Here is a 22,548-nt window from a genome sequence, read left to right as displayed (position 1 = left end):
GTATATCTTTCACCTATAAGACACTGTAGAAATACAGAGTAACTACTGATGACAAACATGTTTACAATGTAGAAAAAAAATATTTTATTCATTTTTTTAAGATTAATAAACCATGATTGCAAATTGCTACAATACTGGTAAATAAATAAAAGAAATATTTTTTAATGTTGAATAAAAGATGATCATTCCTGACTTCTCAAAATTCAGTAGACAGGAAACAATCTGAAAACAGGAAACATAAGAGCAACAGTTATTCAAAATCATCCACAGTTTTGTTCACAAAATAATCATGAAACAAAAAGTATTAAACACTGCATTTCCAATTCTGTAAGCAATTAAATATGGGATGATGTGCTATTTCGTAAACTAAAATATGCAAATGTTATTGCATAATAAAAATAATGTTACTTTAAGCAAAAATAAGTGTTTGAATGTGCAATTGTGTTACTGTTGTAGTTTCCGACATATAATGTTTCTAGGGATGCACGATCATGATTTTCATGGCCGATTCAGAAACCGATTTTTTTTTTTTTTTTTTTTATCTTTAAGTAACAAACAAGAAAGAAGGAAAGTGTGCATAAACAGACATCATAGCTTTTGTTTTTGAATTGGGTTGAAACTACATAGAACTGGCCTTAAATTAAAAGATTAACAGTAACCATGTGAAATTATAGTCAATAACTGCATAGTTCTACAATCCAAACAAAACAGTCAAATCACATTGAATAAGATGTTTCTTAATCAGCGTTCAGTATTTGTTTTCGTTTTTAAATTTGGTTTTAAATTTAAAAAAGTTTTTTACCAGTGAGACTAAATAAAAGTATGCTATATAAATAAATGATTCCAAAATTTTAAAAACAAATAATGCAAATAAAACAAGGATGCAAAGTGTTTCAATCATCCAATAATTTTTTTTTAATAAATAAATAAATAAAATTAGGTTAATGATTCACATCTATATTTTTTTTACTTGAGGCAATGAAAAATAAAAACTATTGTCTCAAGTAAAAAAATATAGATGTGAATCATTACCCTAAAATGTTTTAATTGGATGAAAACTTTTTTTCAGTGTGCTACAGCAGGTGATTTTTAAATCAAATTAAGTTGATGCAATTTTAAAGTAAAATAAAAATAATCATCCTAATGCAGAACTGACGTTTACTTCTGGCTTTTCAAACGTGTATGCAAGTTCTAATTTACAAAAAAAAAAAAAAAGCATTTCAGTTTTGTCACAGATTAGTCCGTTTTGTTTCTCATCACATGCGAGAAGTTGATCTGAACATCCCTTCACGGTCTACTCGTGTTTAGGGCGCGGACAGAATACAGTATACGCTCGCGCAGCTTTAGTGCGCTTAGGAAAGGGGCTCTTATTTGTGCGCCAGTACACCGACGTCTGTTCGCTTCCTTCTATCTGTGCCTCAGACGCGAAGCTCTGCACTTCCAGCGCTGAATGGCTGCCCATGTCCTACGCACAGATTTCGAAATACTTCCTCTCAAACGACATGATAGCGAATTAATAGAATGTAGTCTGTGCACGTGGGTGCACTTCCGGAAAAATCTGCCGAATAAAGACCAATTTTTTATTTTAAGCAAAAACCGTCCGGTTCCGATTTATGGCCGGTCAACCGTTGCATCCCTAAATGTTTCTATGTCTATTGGAGTGTGTGTGTGTGTGTGTGTGTGTGTGTGTGTGTGTAAAATAAAATGTAATAAAATCTGGAAATGTAAAAAAAATATAAATGAAAGGACTGTTGAAATTGTGTAAAATAAAAAATACAATCTTAAAGGTATAATTCTCTAAAAAAATAAAAATAAGAGAAGACATCGAGAAAAATTTCTGTTCGGTTGCCAACATTCTTCAAAATATCTTACTTTTATGTTTCACATAAAAAAAAAAGATTTGGAATTACATAAGAGTTAGTAAATGATAATAAAATTTTCATTTTTTAGGTGAACTATTACTTTAAAATTCCATGTTCAATGTAAATTCAATGTAAAAAAGAAATATAACTGTTCAATTCTCATTTACATCAGTCTCAGAGTTTTGGCCAAACAAGAGTTTATTCTCTTAAATCTGATACAACTGTATTTAAGAGTTTTTATTCTGTCATCACCCTCTCTTGATCTCTGGTCCTCAGTGCTCCAGTTGGTCCTGCTGCAGATATCTGGAGCAGTCTGAGGTTTTCTTCACCTCACTGACATTTAAAGGCTCAGAGCACATGGGACACACCGACTCGGTCTCTAAGAGTCTGAAACAAACGCATACAGATACAGAAAATCAATGGATGGGTGGGTGACTAGATCGGTGGACCACGGATGGATGAGACTTACTGGGTGAACTGTGAATAGAGAGCGGGGAAATCACAGTGTGGGCACACACACCAATCCTCCTTGACCATGTGACGACCCTGAAAATAATGACACGCACATCTATCAGACAACCGGCGTCTGCATATACACACTAAAAGATCAAGTCATGTTTAATGTAATTCCTCTCCTTGCAGACACAAACAACTAAAGAATGAAATATAGCACCAAGAGAGGAAGTTAAGGAAGAGGCTGAGGAGCGGTTCTCTGGATCTGAAGCAGTTGGTCAGTAGATGAAGGTGTCTGTACTCACTGTGGCGATACAGTAAGGCAGATTGTTTTTACAGCCGGGACAGAGCAGCTCACAGTCAGGCAGACCGAAGCCACAGGAGGGACAGGGGGAGCTCTCCTCCTCCAGCTCTGAAGTATCTGGACGACTGACGGAAAACACAAGAGTGTCAATGATTGGCTCACTGCAACGCAGATGTGTTTCATACATCTAACTCAAAGCAAATATTTCTGTACATATGAAAAATTTATAAAACTCTCACATACCTTGGGTAAAGAAAAACAAAGAACAGAAAGAAAAAACGTTTTACAAAATGTAAAGTACAGGATATCTGCCGGATTTTTAAGCTCAGATTTAAGATACGATTAGGGCAATGTCATATACTAAACTGTATAAAGCATGATTCACAGTTCGGATACAAGTTTTCACAAAACAAACAGTTTTATAAAATGATAAACTTCACATTTCAGCCTTCAAACCATTTTTAAGAAAATGGATGAATTCAAATTAAATTTAAATGTATGCATTTAGCAGACGCTTTTATCCAAAGCGACTTAGGCTATCAATTTTTACCTATCATGTGTTCCCGGGGAATCGAACCCACAACGCTTGATAACACAATGCTCTACCAATTGAGCTACAGGAACACTGAGTCAAAAGTGATCAAATAGTCATCATGAGGATGAGTCCAAAGTATCAATTATTATATGAATTTAAACAATTACTTATAATTAGAACAGTAATTTTGTGCAGCTTTTGTACACTGTATTTCAGAACAATTTTGTTTACACATCATCTGCAATCCGGTTTAAACCAGTGGTTTTCAACAAGGGGTCAGGGCGCAGAAGAAGGGCCTCAGATTACCGAAATAATTTAAAATAAGACAAAACAAGCTTGAAAATAAGAAAAAAAGGGCATTTTTATAAAGAATACAATTTTTTCTAGTTATGCCAAACTAGTTGTTGCTGGAGAACGCTTGGAATTCTAAAACTGAATTAATTCTAATTATTTGAGTAACTCCTGGAGACACTTATTTTTATTTGCTTAAGAAAGGGGTGATTTAAAACAGTGGCGTAGGCAAAAGTGAGTGGACACTAGTAACTAACGGATGGAGTCCGACTCAATATTCAGGTCATTTCAATCTGTTATTTTCTTTCCCTCGTCAGAGTTTTTAAAAGTCCTTTTAACAAAATTATGCAACTCGTCTAGAGTAAGTCAAAAACACATTTTCAGGAACTGCTGGTTTAAACAGAAGCACTTGATGCGCCATTTACAGCTTTTACCTTATTTGTATCATGTGAAAATAAACAACTCTATTAATGGGCGCAATTTATTCTCAGTAAATGTCCCTTGTGCGTCTTACCGGACCATGGCCTCGATCTTCTTCTTGTATTTGAGATCAATCTTGTTTCGATATTCTGGTCTCATCAGCATAGAGGCAAAGCTGAAGGCAGAGTTTCTTAATCCAGCACGATGACATTCAATCACCGCTGATGTGAGGATGGGGACAATGTCTGTAGGACACACACACACACACACACACACACACAGCTTTATGCAACATTAAAGGTGGACTTATGTTAGCTAAAAAAGGCATAATGTTCAGGGAAACCACAAAGACTATGAAAGAGATGCCTTGATAGACTGAATGAACTGCTGCTCATTACACATCACTGTCAAAAAACTCTTAAAGCTGTGTTGGTCATTATATAATTAGGTTACAAGGCACACGTGATCCAAGAGATCTATTATTGACTGTTAAACCAGAGATATGTCATCTCCTCTCTATATAAGAAACGGTCTAGTGGATCTGACTGCTATAGCAGTACTGAAGTAGTTCGCTGTACGAGAGAGGCTCACGGGACGGGAATCTGCTGATGTTGTTGGACACACGGATGAGCATTCGTGCCCCCTTTAAATGATCTCCTCTTTTGACATGGATCTGAAAAATTGATGAAAACACAAACATGTAAAACTTTGCAGAACAGTGAATATCTCATTAGTACAATTTACAGAATTCTAGACCTATTTCATCCACTAACATGTTTATTTACATAAATATGAAATATTAATAGTTAACTGAGGCCGCAATAAGTATTTCAACACTTTTGTTCACTTCAACCACATTTGAATGTTAAAAATATTAGTATTTGTATTAGTATTAGTATAAATATTTTTAGTGGATTTATGAAGTCAGTTTCTGAAATTAATAAAAAATCAGGAAGATTTTTTAATGTTTTTGAAAGTCTCTTATGATCACCAAAGCTGCATATATTTGATAAAAATACAATTTATTTTAAATTGTACATTTTTACAATTTTAAATAGCTGTTCAATTTTTTTTTTAAATAATAAAAAAATATGCAATTATTCCTGTGATGGCAAAGCTGATTTTTTAGCAGCAAATACACTATTAAGTGTCACATGATCCTTCATAAATCATACTCCCATGCTGATTTGGCGCTCAAGTTTCATATCTTTTTTTACCTTCTATTCTAGTCTATTACTTTTATTTTCAACTTATTTTCATTTCTTATTATTAGCAATATTGAAAATAGTTTTTTTTTTTGTGTGGAAACACTGATAATTTCTAGAACATTTCAAGCTTCAAAGAACATTTATATATAGTGATTATGTAAAAATATTTACCATCACTTTTAATCAATGCAACGCCTGCCTAATGAATTCAAGTATGCATTTCTTAGTATGCATTAAAAACTTTGGAATATGCTTCTTGGATTGATACTTTGCAATATAATGCAATAACGTTCATTCATTTTACCTTTTAAGGCCCACTACATAAAATATTTTATCATAAAGATAAATGTTGTGAAAACACTGAAATATTTGCATTTATTATTTTTCTACAAATAAGATCTGTGAGGTTGAGACAGAGCAGACCTGTATGTGTGTGAATGTGTTTCCCACCTTCACTAGTATGTAGCTGTGCAGGATCATCAGGTTTGTGGCCATCTCTGCAGGGATCTTAATGTTCTGCGTCTGAAGCTCAGCATACATGCTGAACAACACATCATGGGCATTCCTGTAGTTTCCTACAACACACACACACACTTTAATTGTGCTTTACAAAAAACACAGGGTGGGAATTCCCTGAGTAGTTATTATCTTAAACTTGGAGTCTGCATTGGTGTAACACACTCCCAAACATTTGCGCTTAAAGCAGCAACAGTGAATGACTGTTTAGTAAATGTACTCCATTAGACCTTCACTACATGGATAACCAAAAAGCACTGAAAGCAGACCTGCAGATTGCTCCTCTCTGGCGATAATAATAGCAGTTCTCGCCGCCTCTCTGTACTGTTTGAGAGCCATGTACAACCGGAACAGATATTTAGCATCCTAAGGAAAGAGCAGAACCAACAAACATTATCTAGTCCATACACTTTATCTGAAAACAGACTTCTGATGCTAATGTAAATACTAATATCATCAAATAAGGTAGAACATCCTACACAAATGATTTGCTCCCAATCAAACCATTTTCCAACATAAACTGTTTTAATAACTACAAAACAAAGACACACAGTCAGAATATGAAGTAATAAAGCAGAGGAAATTTACTGAAACACACTTTGACATTGCACACGCGCACACACACACACACACACACACACACACACACACACACACGGGCCTTCTGCTGGGTCACCACAAAGGAAATATCAGCAGATGCAATGAGCTACTCACGGCAAGAGACTACACACATGCAGTGACATGAAGAGAGAGAGGATGAGTGAGAGATGATGAGTGGAAGGACAACAGGAACCAAGCACATGATGAGAGCAACAAATCATTCACATTATAAAATTGCAAATATCAATAGATGCTGGTTTTGAAAACAGGAACTTGAAGGGTTCACTGCCCACATTTTCAAAAGAAACACCGGACAATAAATGCTAAAGTAAAGGCAATGTTAGAGCAACTACTAGATAATCCTCATGTGTCTAATTACATTTATTTTGTGAAAATCCTGGAGCAAGCAGTGATGTCATGGAACAAACATTTACAGATAGTTCTGACTCCAAATTCAGATTGGAACAAAAGCGGTAAGTTTCTACAATACCATTCAAAAGCAGTTAGATATTTAAAACATATGTAAAAGTCTGTTTAAAAGTCTCTCTATTTAAAAGAGTACTAATGTATAAATGTGTACTAAGTATTATTACATTTACTTCAGTGTCTTTAATGCTGATTTGCTGATCAAAAAACAGTTTTTTTTTTTGGAAACCATAATACATTTTCAGATACATAAGTTCCAATTAATGTATTAAACAAAATTCCGAATTTAATTTAATTCCAGATAATATTACCTTTGGCATTCCGTCACTTTCCCCCATCAGATAATCAATAAGCTGATTGGTCAGAGCTTCATCCTTTGCTTCCCCTACCTGTTAAACAGACAGTGATAAAATCTTTAACAGAAATTAATTATAATTATAAATCTATAACATTTTTGTATTCATTTTTTTTTTTAAGCAAGTGAATTCAAGCATCAGGCAACATTGACATCTGTTTATTTCTTGTCTTTAAAAAAACATTATCTAGAAATGGGAATCAGACGGGATCTGGTGATATCTCTGGGTAATACTATTCAAAATAAATGATGTGAGCTGTAGCGTAGTAAAGAGCGAATGAGTTGCTCCCCAGCTGTACTCACTGTCTCAATGGCCATCTCTATGGACAAACTGTCATCAGAGCTAGGACATTTCAAGAAGTGCTTCAGCGCCTGTGTGTGGACAGACAGACACAGATATATTAATACGCATTTAATGACGGAGGTAATTAGCACAGTCAGTTGAGTAAAGAACCCCTTTGGAGTTAATGAGCAAAGAGAGAAGGGCGAGCAAGTGTGTCGAAGACTGAGAGCAAATGAAGAGAAAGTGCACTCATGCATGGGAGGGAAGGAAAGACAGGAAAAGAAGCACACACAGTTCTCGTACCCTGCTGTACTGTCCACACTTCTGGAAGAACTTCCCAGCCTGAAGATGATTCTTCTCCCCCTCAAAATACAGCGCTATGCTCTGATAGTCCTCTACTGTAGCCTCCGAACCTGGACACATGCACAGAGCATTGACATACTGAACTATTTATTTTGAAAACTACTATAACTCATATTTCATCAGCACATATATGATGTGGACATGTACTGCGCAGCAGGAGTGAGGAGATCGGAGAGCTCACCGATGATGTCAGCGTAGACCTCCATCTGCCCGTGCTGCTGGGCGAGCTGGAAAGCTTCATCGCTGCAACGTGACAAAACCAGGAACTGGATCGCTGAGCCATAATCACTCAAACGCAGGAAGAACCTGTGCAGTCACAAAGCATTTGTCAGGCAAACAAAGGACTAATAATCTGGAAAATGCACTTTCACTGGTTAGGAATACATCTTGTAAAAGAGGAGAAATTATATCATTTACCGTATTTTCCGGACTATAAGTCACACTTTTTTTCATAGTTTGGCTGGTCCTGCGACTTACAGTCAGGTGCGACTTATTTATCAAAATTAATTTGACATGAACCGAGAGAAATGAACCAAGAGAAAACATTACTGTCTCCAGCCACGAGAGGGCGCTCTATGCTGCTCCTGTAGCCTACACTGAAAACATAGAGCGCCCTCTCGTGGCTGGAGATGGTAATGTTTTCTCTTGGTTCTAAATAAATGGGACTTATAGTCCAGTGCAACTTATATATGTTTTTTTCCTCATCATGACATATTTTTGGGACTGATGCGACTTATACTCAGGTGCGACTTATAGTCTGAAAAATACGGGTAATTTCCTAGACAGAGGTTTTTGTGGTTTCTCTCTTTACTCACCTGGCCACCATTTTGGCTCCTTCGATGGACTGAGTTTCTCGTACGATGCGGACAGCATCCTCAGGGCTGTTAAGATGCTCCAGTAGGATCCGAATGACGTTGTCCCAGTCTCGTGCACTCTCATAGGCCATTGCTGCCTCTTTATATCTATTCACATTCGCAAAATTTGGAAAGTGGCAAATCAGGGAATGCTGGACTAAGTGTTTCTTGAACATGATTTTATGATAATGTTCATGACACGAGAACAAACGTTTCCCTGGATAAACACACTATCTTTTAGAATTCAGGTGCTCCTATTTAGAGAGAAACAGACCATTAATTAAACTGAGCTGAAAACATTTTCAATATTTTCAGTCAATCAGAAAAAAAAATTATAATTTTTTAACTATCCTCAATGCTGTATCTCAATTCACACAGTAGTACACAACAGTCAACCGCAAAAACAACGGTTTAATTCTAATGAGAATGTGGAATTTATTTATTTTTTGCATTTTGGTGGAAAATCTTTAATAACAGTAAATACATATATATAAATGATATATGTTGTTGGAAGCGACTGTACTCCATTTGATACATACTTGCCGTCCGCCTCTTTTGCCTTGGCGTACTGCAGGTGAATCTTTGGGGAAGTCACATGGGGCAAAAGCTCGCCCACCTTTGCCCTGAGTCAACAGATCAACATTAGCCACAAATCACAGGTTTCCACAGCACAACATTCAAATCTGTGATGTTTTGCGGTGAAGTTGCATTACCAGTTCTTGCAGCGTATGTAGACAGAGGCAGCTTTGTCATAGTACTGGCCTTTCTCATACAGCTGAGCCGCTTCTGAATATTGCTACACACAAAAAGCATTCAGTTAACAACAAAAACATCATGAATCACAGCATACTACTCTTTAACAGAGGCAAATGAGATATAAACACACATTCAGAAACACAAACACGCACCTTCATGCTTTCCAGAATGGCTCCACAGTCTTTCTTCAGAGCTCTGCTGGGGTGTTTGATGGCCTGGTTGGCTCCTCTACGGATGTCACCCATACGAATGGACATACGAGCCACTCCTGCCAGACAGCTCTCATCATGATCCTGGAACTACAAACACACGTATCAGGATCTCCTGCCAACTACGGGCCTCCATCCATCACATCTTTCAAGAAGCAGCTGAATAAACCTGCTATTGTACACTATAAATATCATTGGCTCTTAGACAAATTAGCTTTTGCAACTCTTTTGGAAGTAATGTAAGATGCAGGATCTATGTACTATGCTGTATCCCATGAAAGAAAAACACCTGTAAATGTAAATGATAGTAATAATTTCACAAACATGCAGACACTCACCTTATTGTTTCCTGTTATGCCTTTCTCGTAGTGAGCCAGTGCATTTGTATAATCTCCACTAGAAGGCGACACAACAATGTATGACATTACAGTCAGGTACAGGAACATGTGCATGAGCATGTGATGTCGTATGTGATTAGCTAATGCAGTGTAGCTGACTTACACAAATTCGAGCTGTATGGCATATTCTTTAGAAATAAATGGGATCTCATCAGGGTCCAGTCTTTTGGCCAGCTGTAATGCACTGTCCCAATGCTGCAGGTCCCTTCTCATCTACACACACAACAGCTCAACTGCTACAGTGATAAAAGTAATACTTAAATGCACACATGTTTTCATGCATGTGTGTGCATGTCTGTTTTACCTCCAAAGCTGCCATCGGATAAGAAGAAGTCAGATACAAGTCCTGGGCTCGGTTGTAGTCGTTGCAGAACATGGCCAAATGACCAGCCAGCAAATTTTGATCTTCAATTCCCTACAGACACAGTTGAAGAAAAACAATGCATTGCATTAAACAGTTTAAACTTCTCGTTTTTAAAAACTGCTCTGTTCCAAAACCTACTAAACTACTACACCTAAATGGAGCCCTTTCTCAGACAGATATCATTTTTCAACAATTATTGACATACACACTATATTACCTTGGCATTAACTTACAGCAAACTTGTAAATGCTGCCGTATGAGCGTTACTTTCTCTTTCAGAGATACATGCAATGCCTTAATTTTAGTGGCAGATGCACAGCTTTTGGAACAGCTTTGAATCCGCAGTGCATATACTGTATGATGCCTTATAGTTGCAATGCAACGGAACTAGCGACAGATCTTTTCTTCCACACATATCCATCATCAAAACTTAATTCATTTGTTTGTGACAGGATAGACGCAGATCTTAATGCGAGCTTGCAGTCGACTGTAAAAAAGAGGTAGGGTTTATGCTGACAAAATAACTGGAGTAGTCTGGAATCCTTCACCAGATTCTGTCGTTTCATGACATTTTGACATGTGGTCACACCTTGATGTCCTCTAGGGACATGACCATGCCGACGTTTCCCATCATGCGGTATACTCTGATGGCCAGTTCCACCTCCATGTGATGAAGACATGCCCTGCCCAGCTCACTCCATGCCTCGCTTCTGTTCAAAGCTTTACAGATATTCCACGCATCAGAAAACCTGCGCACACACACACACACACACACACACACACACACACACACACTGTAGCTGAGGAAATCTGAAGTCAAATTAGTTGCAATCACTAATACATTATGCATGCAACAACCATGCTTCCAGAAGCATTGAGGTTTGTATTATTTGGCTTGATTTAGTAAAGCCTGCACAATAAACTAGCAATGTCGCATGAAAATACCTTTTGAGCATAACAGCCTGTTGCAGTAACGGCTGGAGTTTGTCTTTACTGGTGTCACTGTGTGGGTTGTTGAGGAATGAATGTGTGTTCAGAACCACACTATTAATCTTCCCACTCTGGGTCTGACATGTCAGCTCCCCGTTATGCAACAGCAAGGGCTTATGGGAAAATGGCAACTTGGTGGCACCTACTAGAATCACTTTAGAACCTAGAAAAAAAAATGCATTGCATACATGTTGATATTCTCATAACTTGACAATTTGAGACTTATCAAGGCAATGTTCATGTTTTCCTCAAAACGACTGAAAGAATGTCTGAGTGATATCAGTTTTACCCTGTATGGTGTCTTTGTGGAAGGCATACGTGTAAACTTTGTCTTCCTCATACGCCACAAACACGCCTTTATTGCCGAACCAGTTTTCCCACAATACCCCTTTAATGGCAGGAGAGAAGTCTGGGATCTCAAACACGGAATCATTCACCTGTAGGAAATACAGAATTCACATTAGCCTCTTACGACTGCTCACTAAATACATAGTTCAGCCAAAAATTTTAATTCTGTAATCATTTATTTAACCCTCGTGTCCTTCCAAACCTGATCGACTTCCTTTTATCTGGAAGTCAATGGTCACCACAACTGTTTGGTTACCAATATTCTCTTCAGAAGATGTTTTGAAAATAAAGTCAGTCACACAGGTTTGGAACGACATGAGGGGAAGTCATTTTAGGTGTACTATCCCTTTAAGAGATGAAATATGTTTTTGTACCGGGCAATATAGGAAGCTGTCACTTTTTTCATCAATAAAAACGAGACGTGTTCCATTGGGGTCTGGAAAGACTTTGCGTACACCCACTGTGTGCCGATACTCATTCACACTTTGCCAGTCTTCAAAATAAAAACACTGAATCAAGCCGGTCTACAGAAAGAAAGATGAGCAGAAAAACATTCAGAATGATACAAGTTTAGGTTAATGAGGTACACGAGGTCATGTTATATAAGAAACAGTCGCACTAAAGAGAACACATTGGGCACACTTTAGTACCTTACTGCTTTTATAAAACTACGAAATGTTAAGGACATAAACTTTCATCCTATGCATCCTTTGCTAGAGTCTATATACCATATATAAATAACAGAACTATAATGTATTATTAACAGAAACCGGGAATGTTAATATAGGTAGATTGATTAACTATAATTCATTTTGTTACGTTTCAAGAACTTGGTTTTTTGATAAAGAAATGCTGTTTGATTTCAGTTTACATATTGATTGTACTTTTTAAATTGTTAGATTGTTTTGATGTATTATTAATACTAATAATATTTTAAATATCCACTGTCATGTCAAATATGATTTGTAAAGCTGTGTCCATGCCATTTAAAAATATTAGTTCTCCGCTCGTGTGGCATAGTAAAGTGTCCTTCAGGGTACTTTTCAGCTAATGTTTAATGAATGCTGCATTTTGGACATACAAGTTTTTGCATACTGTATAGTAAGGATTTAGGTGATGTATGCAATTTATGAAGTATATTTAACACAAACCAATTAGCATCTAAAACCATAACTATCGGTTTAATAAAACGAGGTAAAGGAGAAAAACTCACGTCCGTCCCATAATACAGAAACTCAGAGGTGAGAGCATGACTGAGTATGCGGTATTTCTGATCGGCTTCTGGGAACAGTTTCGTCTGTCTGTCCTCCTGAACAACCTGCTCATCTCCATCAATCTTTCATACACATGCACACACACACAAATGAAAACAACAATTAAGATGAAAAAGCTGACCAATTAAAACATTTTTTCACATGATTGTCTTCTTACCACATGCAACTGGACCTTCCCCTCAAACAAGGCAGCAGCATAGTCACAGTTCAGACACATACTGGCCACTGTTCCTAAATACTCGGTGTCTTTTACACGCTCCACACCTGAAACACACACATGCACACTTTCAGGGACAGTTCACCCAAAGATGAACATTCTGTCAGCATTTACTCACCATCATGTCATTCCAAAAACACATAAGATTTTAAAATGAGATGTAAAAATTGATAGCCTGAATGCACTGTAAGTCGCTTTGGATAAAAGCGTCTGCTAAATGCGTAAATTTAATTTAATTTAATTTAAAACGCAAAATGAAACCTTATTTTTACTGAAATCTGACAGGTTTCTGTCCTGCATTGAAAGTCCAAGTAATCAAAACGTATACGGTCATAAAAATGTCATAAAAATAATCCATATGACTCGAGCAGTCTTGTGAAGAAATATGATTGATTTATAAGATGAACAGAGATTTCATATATATCTTAATTTGTGAAGAATAACTAAAGTCTTATGGGTTCAGAACAACATGAGGAAGAGCAAAAGATGACCGATTTTTCTTTTTTGGGTGAACTTTCCCTTTGAATACAGAAAGTCAAAACTTTCCCTTTGCCTGAGGGAATGTGAATGTGAATTCATGCTGGTTCTCACTTACCACTGTCTCCTAATGCATAAAACCATGCTCTGTTATTCATGCCTACAGCAACATGATATGGTCCAACAGCTATGAAACTAGGCTCTACTTCCACTGCAATAGCAACGGGGGGCTCCTGAGAAGAGATAAAAAACTATCAATAAATTATACTTTTACATCTTCTAAAAAACTTTCTGGCCAAAACACAACATAAGTGTTGCTATGCAGTTTCTCAAGTGCCCTGAATCATTCCCTTGGCTCCACCCCCATGTCAAAACAGTGCCAGAAATCAAGACGCACAAAAACGTGAAGCGCAAAGGGGAAACAAACTTGACTGAAATGCAAAATAAAAGCAGCGTTGCAAATAAATGAGTAGATCTGTCCATGGAAAATATGCATTGCAAAATCATTGCTTTCACGCTGTTTCATTCATGTTTTACAATTATTTATTTTTGTTGGCAAAACGTAATTTTTTCACAATACTACATTTTTTTTTTTTTTTGCAATTCATTATTTTGTTTGCAAAACTTAATTATTTTGCATATAAATGCGACATTATATTGACTCCATAAGGTGTGCCATTCATTTTCTAAGCAGTCAGAGATGATGCAACGGGTTAAAAAAAATCCCTCTGACCATATCTGCAGGTTCTTTTAAGCTGAGCCATTTAGCGACCACCCAGAGCACACTAGAAAGCATCTGCATGTCTGTGTGTCGTCTCTTACCCCTTCCACCTGGTTGTCGACTGTAACTTCCAGCAGCGATGTAAGATAAGCGATTCTAGTGCCACTGCTGTCTCCCAATATTGGCAGCTTGGTGAGGAAGACGTGCAAAGATCCCTGCTGAGAAGATACAGCGAGCAGCTGGCCGTCATCAGTCCAACACATCTGATCAAGGCCTGAGAAAAACACCCACAGAACTAAGAACCAATGCTTTACATACAAATACACTGCATGAGTACACACCAGATATTAAGTTTACCTTTGGTCTCCTCATCCAGAGTGACTATAGCATACATTTCCTTCAGATCAGTCAAGTCGTGTATCTTAATACTGACAGGGAGATATAATAATGTTATCTCAAAGCACAAGAAGAGTGGTGGATGAAACCGTTATGAGGTGCATACTAATGAACACTTTTACCAGTTGTCCCCGCAGGACGCAGCCTTGTTTAGAGACTGTGAGATGGCGATGCTAGTCAGGCTGTCTTTATGATTGTGCGCTTGAAACAACTCTTGGCCAATCTCACGGATATGTGTGGAAATGACCACAAAGTAGCCATGTGAAAAGCCAATCATGATATAGCCATCCCCATACCTAGAGAAAGAAAGGAACATGAAAGACACAATGAAATGTGTAATTATTTGATTTGAGTGATTTGTTTTCTCTTTGTATTTTTTTTTGTATTCTTTAGGTATAAGAAAGGTACATTACAAATAAAATGTATTATTATAATTATAAAATGACCTACAGCCAGACTTTGACATGCATATTAAAACTGTGTGTGTGTGTGCGTGTGTGTGTGTGTGTGTGTGTGTGTACCAGCGGTAGGAGATGATGTTGCCGTAACGCTGCTGGAATGCCAGTTCTATGGGGTTATCAGGGTCATTCAGATTAAACAGAAACAGGGTCTTCTTTCCCAAAGCCACACTCACCTGTAAATTAAAGATCATTTAGTAAATCTATAGATATTTTTTCATACTCATGAAACAACGTAAAAAAAAAAAAAACAGATTTGGTGGAAGCAGCCAAAGTTGCTTCTCAATGTTTCTGAGCAGATGAAGAAAAAATTTGATGGTTAAGGTTTAGAAATTTTATTTGTATTTTCCAATAAAGTTTAAAATAAAATAAAAATTGTAAAAATTATTTTGCAAAAATTTTAATGTATAAAAAAGCGTAAAAATATTATTGCAATTTAAGATTTTGCTCTTACATTAATTTCTACATACTGTATAAGTAATGAGCATGTGAACATACAGTGCTTTCTCCTGGAGATGATCTCTCGTCTGTTTTCATCACTGAGAACTGAACATCTGCAGGATCTGCTCTCACAGAAGTCTGAAGAAGAAAAAAGGGAGATAGATTATGCTATTTATAGGTCTGCAATCAACATATACAGCATTACAGGATCTCTCTCTCTCTGAGGACCCTGACGCACCTGTCGAATGGTGTCTCCCTCGTGGTTGCTGATGGTTATGCTGCGGTCTTCGCTGCCCAAAGCCAGCAGGTTATGGGAGCTCCAACAGCCACAAGTGATTTTCTTTGTGTGCTTACCTACATGAACACATGCATGATGTGAAAACTAGTCAGCACTCTATAAAATTCAGGTTTCATAAATTAATCAAATTTCTACCCAGATTAGATAGTAAAATAAAGAGGAAAATATGCTTTTAATAGACAAGTGTCGGTAGTCAGAAATGTGATACATCACGGTAATTAATATGCTAATGAATATTCACTCCTAAATACCATGAATAATTATATATTACAAATTATTCCGAATTTCACATGAGAAGCACATGGAGGAACATGTGAGAGATGTGCTGAATGAAAGCACATTCACTCTCTGACAGCAGATGGCGCTAAACTGCAGAAAAAAGCAGCATTTACTCTGGAAACCCCATAAATAAAGCAGCTGCGCTACTTTCTAAACCATATTTAAATAGTTTTAAATAGCCATTCAGGTTTGTGTATTCACTATGATGTTCATCACAGCGCCAAATACTAAAGTATTTAGCCTTAATAGGCTATTTATTTTCAAACTTTTTTTTTTTTTTCATTTTAATTTGGACTATAACATGCCCTAGATAATTGTTTGAAAGTGTTTTGATTCTTTATTGTTCGTTCACACTTTACGTTAGGGCTTCATTGGTTAATTCATTAGTTAACAAACTAAAAAACATAGTTGAAAAAAAAAAAACGTATAAAAATTTGTCTGAACATTCATTAATCTTAGGTATTACAATATTTTATAATGTATAATATTTTATAATGTTGTAAAAATCTAAAGTTGCAACGGTTTTGTTTAATGAGCTAACATGAACTAAGACTTAAAAAAATAAAAAGATTAATGACTTCTGTAGCAATGAGCTATTGCTCATTGTGAATGTTAATGGTTAACTAATGTAAACTAAACTAACTAATTGTAAAATTATACCTATTGGTCTTTATAATTCTTTTGCACTTTAATCTGTGCAAAACCTTACTTTATATACTTTTTTCTGTATTGCTTTATTGTATTTAAATGTTCAGTTATTTTTGTTATAAGAAAAAAGTTATTTAACCTGTTATACTGTATTATGTCCAATGTTAAACTTCAATACCATGATAATACCGTATACTGTGATGAAAGCATGAGCAATTAACCGCAATTGGAAAAGTTGATACCGGCATATCCCTAGCTTTCAAAACAGTTTTAAAGTTTAAAATTAAAAGAAATATTAGAAGTATCAAACCCCCAGTGTGTTTGAAGAGTTTATTGCATACAGCAAATCAATTTCTGTGAGTGTCTGCCAAAAATATATATGTGAAACATATTATAAATACACTGTAAGTTGTAATAAATATAATTTCACCCAGAACTGGAATCTTGCGTGAGGTTTGCTGGTTGTAGATGAGCAGGTTTCCTTTAGATGTGCCAACAGCCAACAGCGGCCCAGTTCTGGACCAGAGCAGGAACGACATCTGATCTCTGTGTCAACAAGAAAACATGATTGAAATCAGATTCAATTGGTTTACTCTCAATAACATGTTCGCTCTCTCTCGTCACATCGACTAACTTCATGCCGCTGTCCAGCTGTGAGGTCTTGTTAACATTTGCATCCCACAAGTAAACAGAACTGGACTTCTCAGCAAGCACAGCCAAGATATCGCCATCTTTATCCCAGTCGAGAGACACACAGTTCCTGCATGCACAAAAATATCCAAGTGTGAGCAACAACAGAAAGAGAAGAATTATAGCTCAGATATAGATATAGATGTCAGATATACAGAAGGTGCCTGAATGCTCACTTACCCTGGGAGATTCAACTCATTCACCTTCTGCCCATGCCGATCAAATATTTTTACTAAATTGTCAGGGCTGTGGATATATAAAATATGACATACATCACTTTTAACTCACAGGCTCCCAGAATAGATTGAGTAATAAACCAGCAGTTTCTCACCCTGCAACTGCAAGATAGTTTCCTACTGTTTTCTGCCATTTGTATTGCAAACATGATCCAGACCAGGACTTTTCTGACAGCGTGAAAACACGCTGAAAAGAGACAAACATCAAAATTTGACATCAATAGAGTTCGCTGATCAATTACAGTCATACAATAACATATTACAAATTACTCTAAACAACATAATCAACAAATATAAAGTTACAAACTGACCAGTTCTTTAAATCAACATTTTTTTTAGTTAATCGATATTTCGCTAAGTATATATATGTATATATATATATTATTTACACGCAATTATGTTTTCTGCTAAGACATGAACTGCTAGCTAACTTCACTAGCCGTCGTGCTAACGCTGTCCGTGACGCTCTTAAAAACACGCCAACACTCGTCTTCACCAAAGCACATGTGCGCTACAAACAGAGATATTACCTTTTTTAATGCGACATTGCTGTTTTATATATGTAAAAAAAGAAATACGTGCCTTCATTTTTGTTTTGTCGAAACGTTTCACTTCCCAAGCTGCTTCTCTCCGACGCGTCTTTGATCTCTCCTAGCAACCGCTTAGCAGCAGCCAATCAGCGTTCAGCAAGGCATGCTTGACGAAACAACGTAGTACGTAAAAGGAAATTTTATATAAGATAAATACATAAAAAATAAAGAAATATATATTTCACGTATATTTATTTGATTGCCTAACACTAATCTTAGTGCATCTCTCTTGAAAACCATAAAACGAAGTTTTGAGTTTATTTTTTTATCATTAAATTGGTTGGAATACAAAACAAATGTAGAATTATTTTATTCCATGTCGTTTCTAGAGTATGCCAGGAACAAGTTATTTATATAAAAAAAAAAGACATGAAATTGTATGTACAGTCAAACTCAACGTTTTGGCTATTTAAAAACCACACTTTGTACAAAGATGGTTCTCAACTATCTGGAAGATATAACAGAATGATTTGATATACTATTTTAATTTATACAGTAAATTTTCCATACATAGTTATTCCCATTAAATGTTTCTGACTAAAACTGAGGGCTTATATAGATGATGTCAAGAATCAGAACAGGTGAGAACTAATGAGTAGCTATGGAAACAAATGAGTAAATTAACTCAGATTTCAGGTCAGTGCAGCAATGTAGTTCACTTAAAATATGCATTAAACACAAACAGTATAAAATAAACATTTAAGTATACATGAAATTTAACATTAACCATTCCCATTGGACTGTTGGACCAAAAGTTCATTTCTGCTTGAATGACACGCTTTACTGTTTGCATCATTGACAATTAACTACTAGAAGTAGAGACTTCTCACTCTGCCTTCTCCATATAGACCTGTTAGGTGAACAGAAGCAGTCTCCATTTAAAGAGGTGAAAGATTTTGTGTTGACACTCGTGTGCAAGGATGGCATTCAAGGAAGTAAGTGACAGGAACAAAAAGAGATGGTGCCATGCTTTCACTTCTATGAAACTTCTATGCCCACGTGTTGCTGAAAAAACCTTTTTCACAAAAGTAATCATTTCAGCTGAATGCTGTTAACTGAATGTCGTAGGCATCCGTTGATGCAACTACTTTGCATCTGAACTGCTGCTGGTTTATGATATTGAGAAAATCCGCTGGAGCCACAATGTGAAGCGCTAGCTTTCAGAAGAGCAACAACATCATGTGAGTCTCTACCGCTGTGATTTGCATTGCTTTACATGGTCTTTTTGATGGTCTGGAACAAATTACAAATGATCTTAATTCTTCTTTTCATAGAATTGGACCTCAAAGAAGAAGTGTTGTATCAGAGATGCCATGACCATGAGTGCAGGAGACAGAACAACAGAGAAATAGCACCACAAAAAACCTTACTTTAGAGCTACTATATAGCTGTAATACTGTAGCTTGTACTGCCACTAGAAGAGACGCTTTGTTTGCTAATGTTGATCTCGCTACCAGATAGACATCTGTTTAGATGCAGTGCTGAAATAAAGCTGAAATTGAATATGAATATATATATATATATGAATATTAAACATTGCTTTGGCTTAGTTCAAGCTGAAGTACTATTACTAGTGTTTGTGGGGATTAATGGATATTTTGTTTTTTTGATTTTACTAATGTAAATAGACTATTAGTCCCAGAAAATAGAAGTTGTAAATAATATAACAATATCTTAGAATAAATTAGTATATTTCGAATGGTCTAATATTATCTAATATTAAATAATAAATACATAAAGAATAAAATGAAAATCTAATTTAATGTTAAATCCTCCAGTATACTTTTGAAGATGAGAAATGTTGCATATGTTGAAGTACAGTGCAATACATTGAGAAAGCGAGTAAAATGTCACAATTATTATGACAAGTTAAATGGATGGAAACTAATACTCTAAGTATCTTTTTTGAGGATAAAAAATTATTAAAAAAAAATAATTGTGAGTAAAACAATTAAAAACACAATTTTGTTTTAGGTCAAATATATTTTAAAATGTATTATAATAAACTGGTTATTATACAGAATTTAAACGTGTCCTTTTGCCTCCACTAGGGAGCATCAGTGGTCTATTTCTGTAAAGGGATGCAGCACAGGGCTGGATGTATTATTTGTTCCTGAATAAATGTAAATATGAGAAACCCTGAGGAGGTGCGTTTTTTCAGTTTTTTCAAAGCTTCTTTGGAACAATGTGCATCATGAAAAGCTACATATAAAAGCATGCTTTTTATTTTTGATGTGCTTCTGTGAGAATGTATGCATGACTGAAATTGAGAAATATTTACACGCATGATTTGTGATTTTAGTTTTTGAGGGGCCATTTCAGCACATGGGTAAACTATTTGTAATGTATGAACCTAATTGTTATTTCATGACACCAGTGACCAAGATTAAGATGATATATGACAAGCAAGGTTTTTAGAGTGATTTAGAACGTTTGTTTTATTGTACGAAGGAACTTCTTCTTCTTCTTCTTTTTTTCCTACATATTAGAACCCTTCATCATCAAGTTTTGTGTCATTTTTGTAACCCTTTCTATAAAGTTTTAGAGTTAGTATTTGCCTTAACATCTAGACAAATGCTAAAGTTTATTTTGAATCTTTAGACATAAATTATTAGTCATATAAATAACCATTTAAATGCAAAGAGTAATTTGAAATCTGTCATTGCTCATTTTTCAGACATGATAAATTAAGTAAAAGAGGCTTGGTTGTCTTATTTGCAATAAATATTAATTTGCATTCTCATTTTGTGTTAAAAAAAAAAAAGGCCAGTGAACAGATATTTAAAGTCTTTGAACAGTGATGTCATCTCAGGTGGGGGATGATGTCATGATGAGACCTGGACATCATCTTTCAGGAATGAAGAGCGCTGGTGTCACATCCCAACAACAAGGCAGCCAGATCGCCCGATTCGACGCAGTGTGTCTCTCTGAATGACCCGAGAGCATCACACACAAACAGGCCTGGACCACCACCACACTTTATAGTACATATCCCTGCAAGACTCGTCTACAGAGAGAGACACAAAGAGAGAGATACTAAGAGATTAAAGGTATGTTTTTTTTTTTTTTTACATCAAGTATACCACCTGATTTGTGGAGCTTTATAGATGTAGCATTCATTCACCTTAATTCATTGCATGTAAGAAACAGGCAAAGATTCCTGAACTTTAACAAAAGAAAAGTGTACTATTATTTGTATTTATTTAGATTATCACAATTTCTAAATAACATTATTAACATTGCTTAAAATCAGCTTAAATGTGTTCATCGTGTCAGTTAAAAAGTATGAACGTGGTTAAAATATGGTTAGCTGTGGAACAAGAAATATTAGTTCAGAATCTGCGTTAACTGATGATAAAAACATAAACTTGGTCATTGTGTTTTTAAAACACATTCAATTTATTGGCATCATTACAACAAATCAATGCATCACATTAAGATCAACAAATATGCATCACATTAAGTTTATAGAACTACATTTCTTTTAAGTGGACAAAAAATATAGATTAAATGTTCTGAAGTTTTGTTTTTGTGAAAAGTGTGTTCATCCCATAGGTGTAATGGTTTTTATAATGTACAAACTGTATATTCTATGGCCCTTCACCAACCCTACACCTAACCCTAACCCTCACAGGAAACTTTGTGCATTTTTACTTTCTCAAAAAAACTCATTCTGTATGATTTATAAGTGTTTTGAAAAATGGGGACATGGGTTATGTCCTCATAAGTCACCCTCTCCTTGTAATACCTGTGTCATACCCATGACATTATACAGAGTTGTGTCCTGATATGACACACACACACACACACACACACACACACATCCGACAAACAGATTAAACAGAGAAAGACAGGAACACATAACATTGTCATGTGATGTGTCTGCTGCTAAGAGAATACCAGTCTGTTTTGGTTTTATATGCAGACACAAAAGTATGGTTACTCTGGTTTTGATTTAGATTTTATACAGTGAGACATTATTGAACCTCTGCAATGGCCTGGAATGCAAGAATAGTGTGTGTGTGTGTGTGTGTGTCACCTGTGTCATCTTATAAAACAGAACACTGTTCATCAGATACATCAATGTGTTTTCATGTCTCAGAGCCAGAAATACTGAAAATCTAACAATTATATTCTATTTCTGTCTCGGAGATTTTCTAGGGATCTTTTGACAGCATATTTAGTTTCAAATTAAACAGGAGGAAAGAACCACAAACACACGATGCATGGTTTTGATACATAATGTAATGACTAATAACTAAAGTACTGTACCTGTTCCACAGGTAGC

At 35.9% G+C, this 22,548-nt stretch overlaps 1 protein-coding gene across 1 annotated transcript; it reads right to left on the bottom strand.

The window, feature by feature from the left end:
• Positions 1-96: 96 nt before the first annotated feature.
• On the bottom strand, positions 97-18,360 carry LOC113107110 (WD repeat-containing protein 19-like). Its single transcript, XM_026269338.1, has 37 exons — positions 18,253-18,360; positions 17,766-17,857; positions 17,615-17,680; positions 17,379-17,504; positions 17,175-17,290; positions 15,758-15,873; positions 15,577-15,657; positions 15,142-15,254; positions 14,743-14,916; positions 14,582-14,652; positions 14,326-14,498; positions 13,622-13,736; positions 12,967-13,073; positions 12,749-12,871; positions 11,910-12,059; positions 11,477-11,624; positions 11,143-11,350; positions 10,787-10,946; positions 10,138-10,248; positions 9,937-10,046; positions 9,774-9,831; positions 9,379-9,525; positions 9,184-9,266; positions 9,010-9,093; positions 8,432-8,578; positions 7,798-7,922; positions 7,557-7,666; positions 7,274-7,342; positions 6,927-7,004; positions 5,859-5,955; positions 5,524-5,648; positions 4,457-4,538; positions 3,960-4,110; positions 2,621-2,744; positions 2,332-2,408; positions 2,115-2,249; positions 97-222 (listed from the first exon to the last, which is right to left on the bottom strand). The coding sequence occupies exons 1-36, from the start codon at positions 18,256-18,258 to the stop codon at positions 2,135-2,137; spliced, it is 4,038 nt and encodes a 1,345-aa protein (XP_026125123.1). The 5' UTR covers positions 18,259-18,360; the 3' UTR covers positions 97-222; positions 2,115-2,134.
• Between the last annotated feature and the right edge of the window lie 4,188 nt (positions 18,361-22,548).

The sequence above is a fragment of the Carassius auratus genome, chromosome 1 (assembly GCF_003368295.1).
Source record: "Carassius auratus strain Wakin chromosome 1, ASM336829v1, whole genome shotgun sequence".
Lineage (NCBI taxonomy): Eukaryota > Metazoa > Chordata > Actinopteri > Cypriniformes > Cyprinidae > Carassius > Carassius auratus.
The sequence above is the reverse complement of the archived record's forward strand: the minus strand, read 5'-3'. Positions and strand labels throughout refer to the sequence as shown.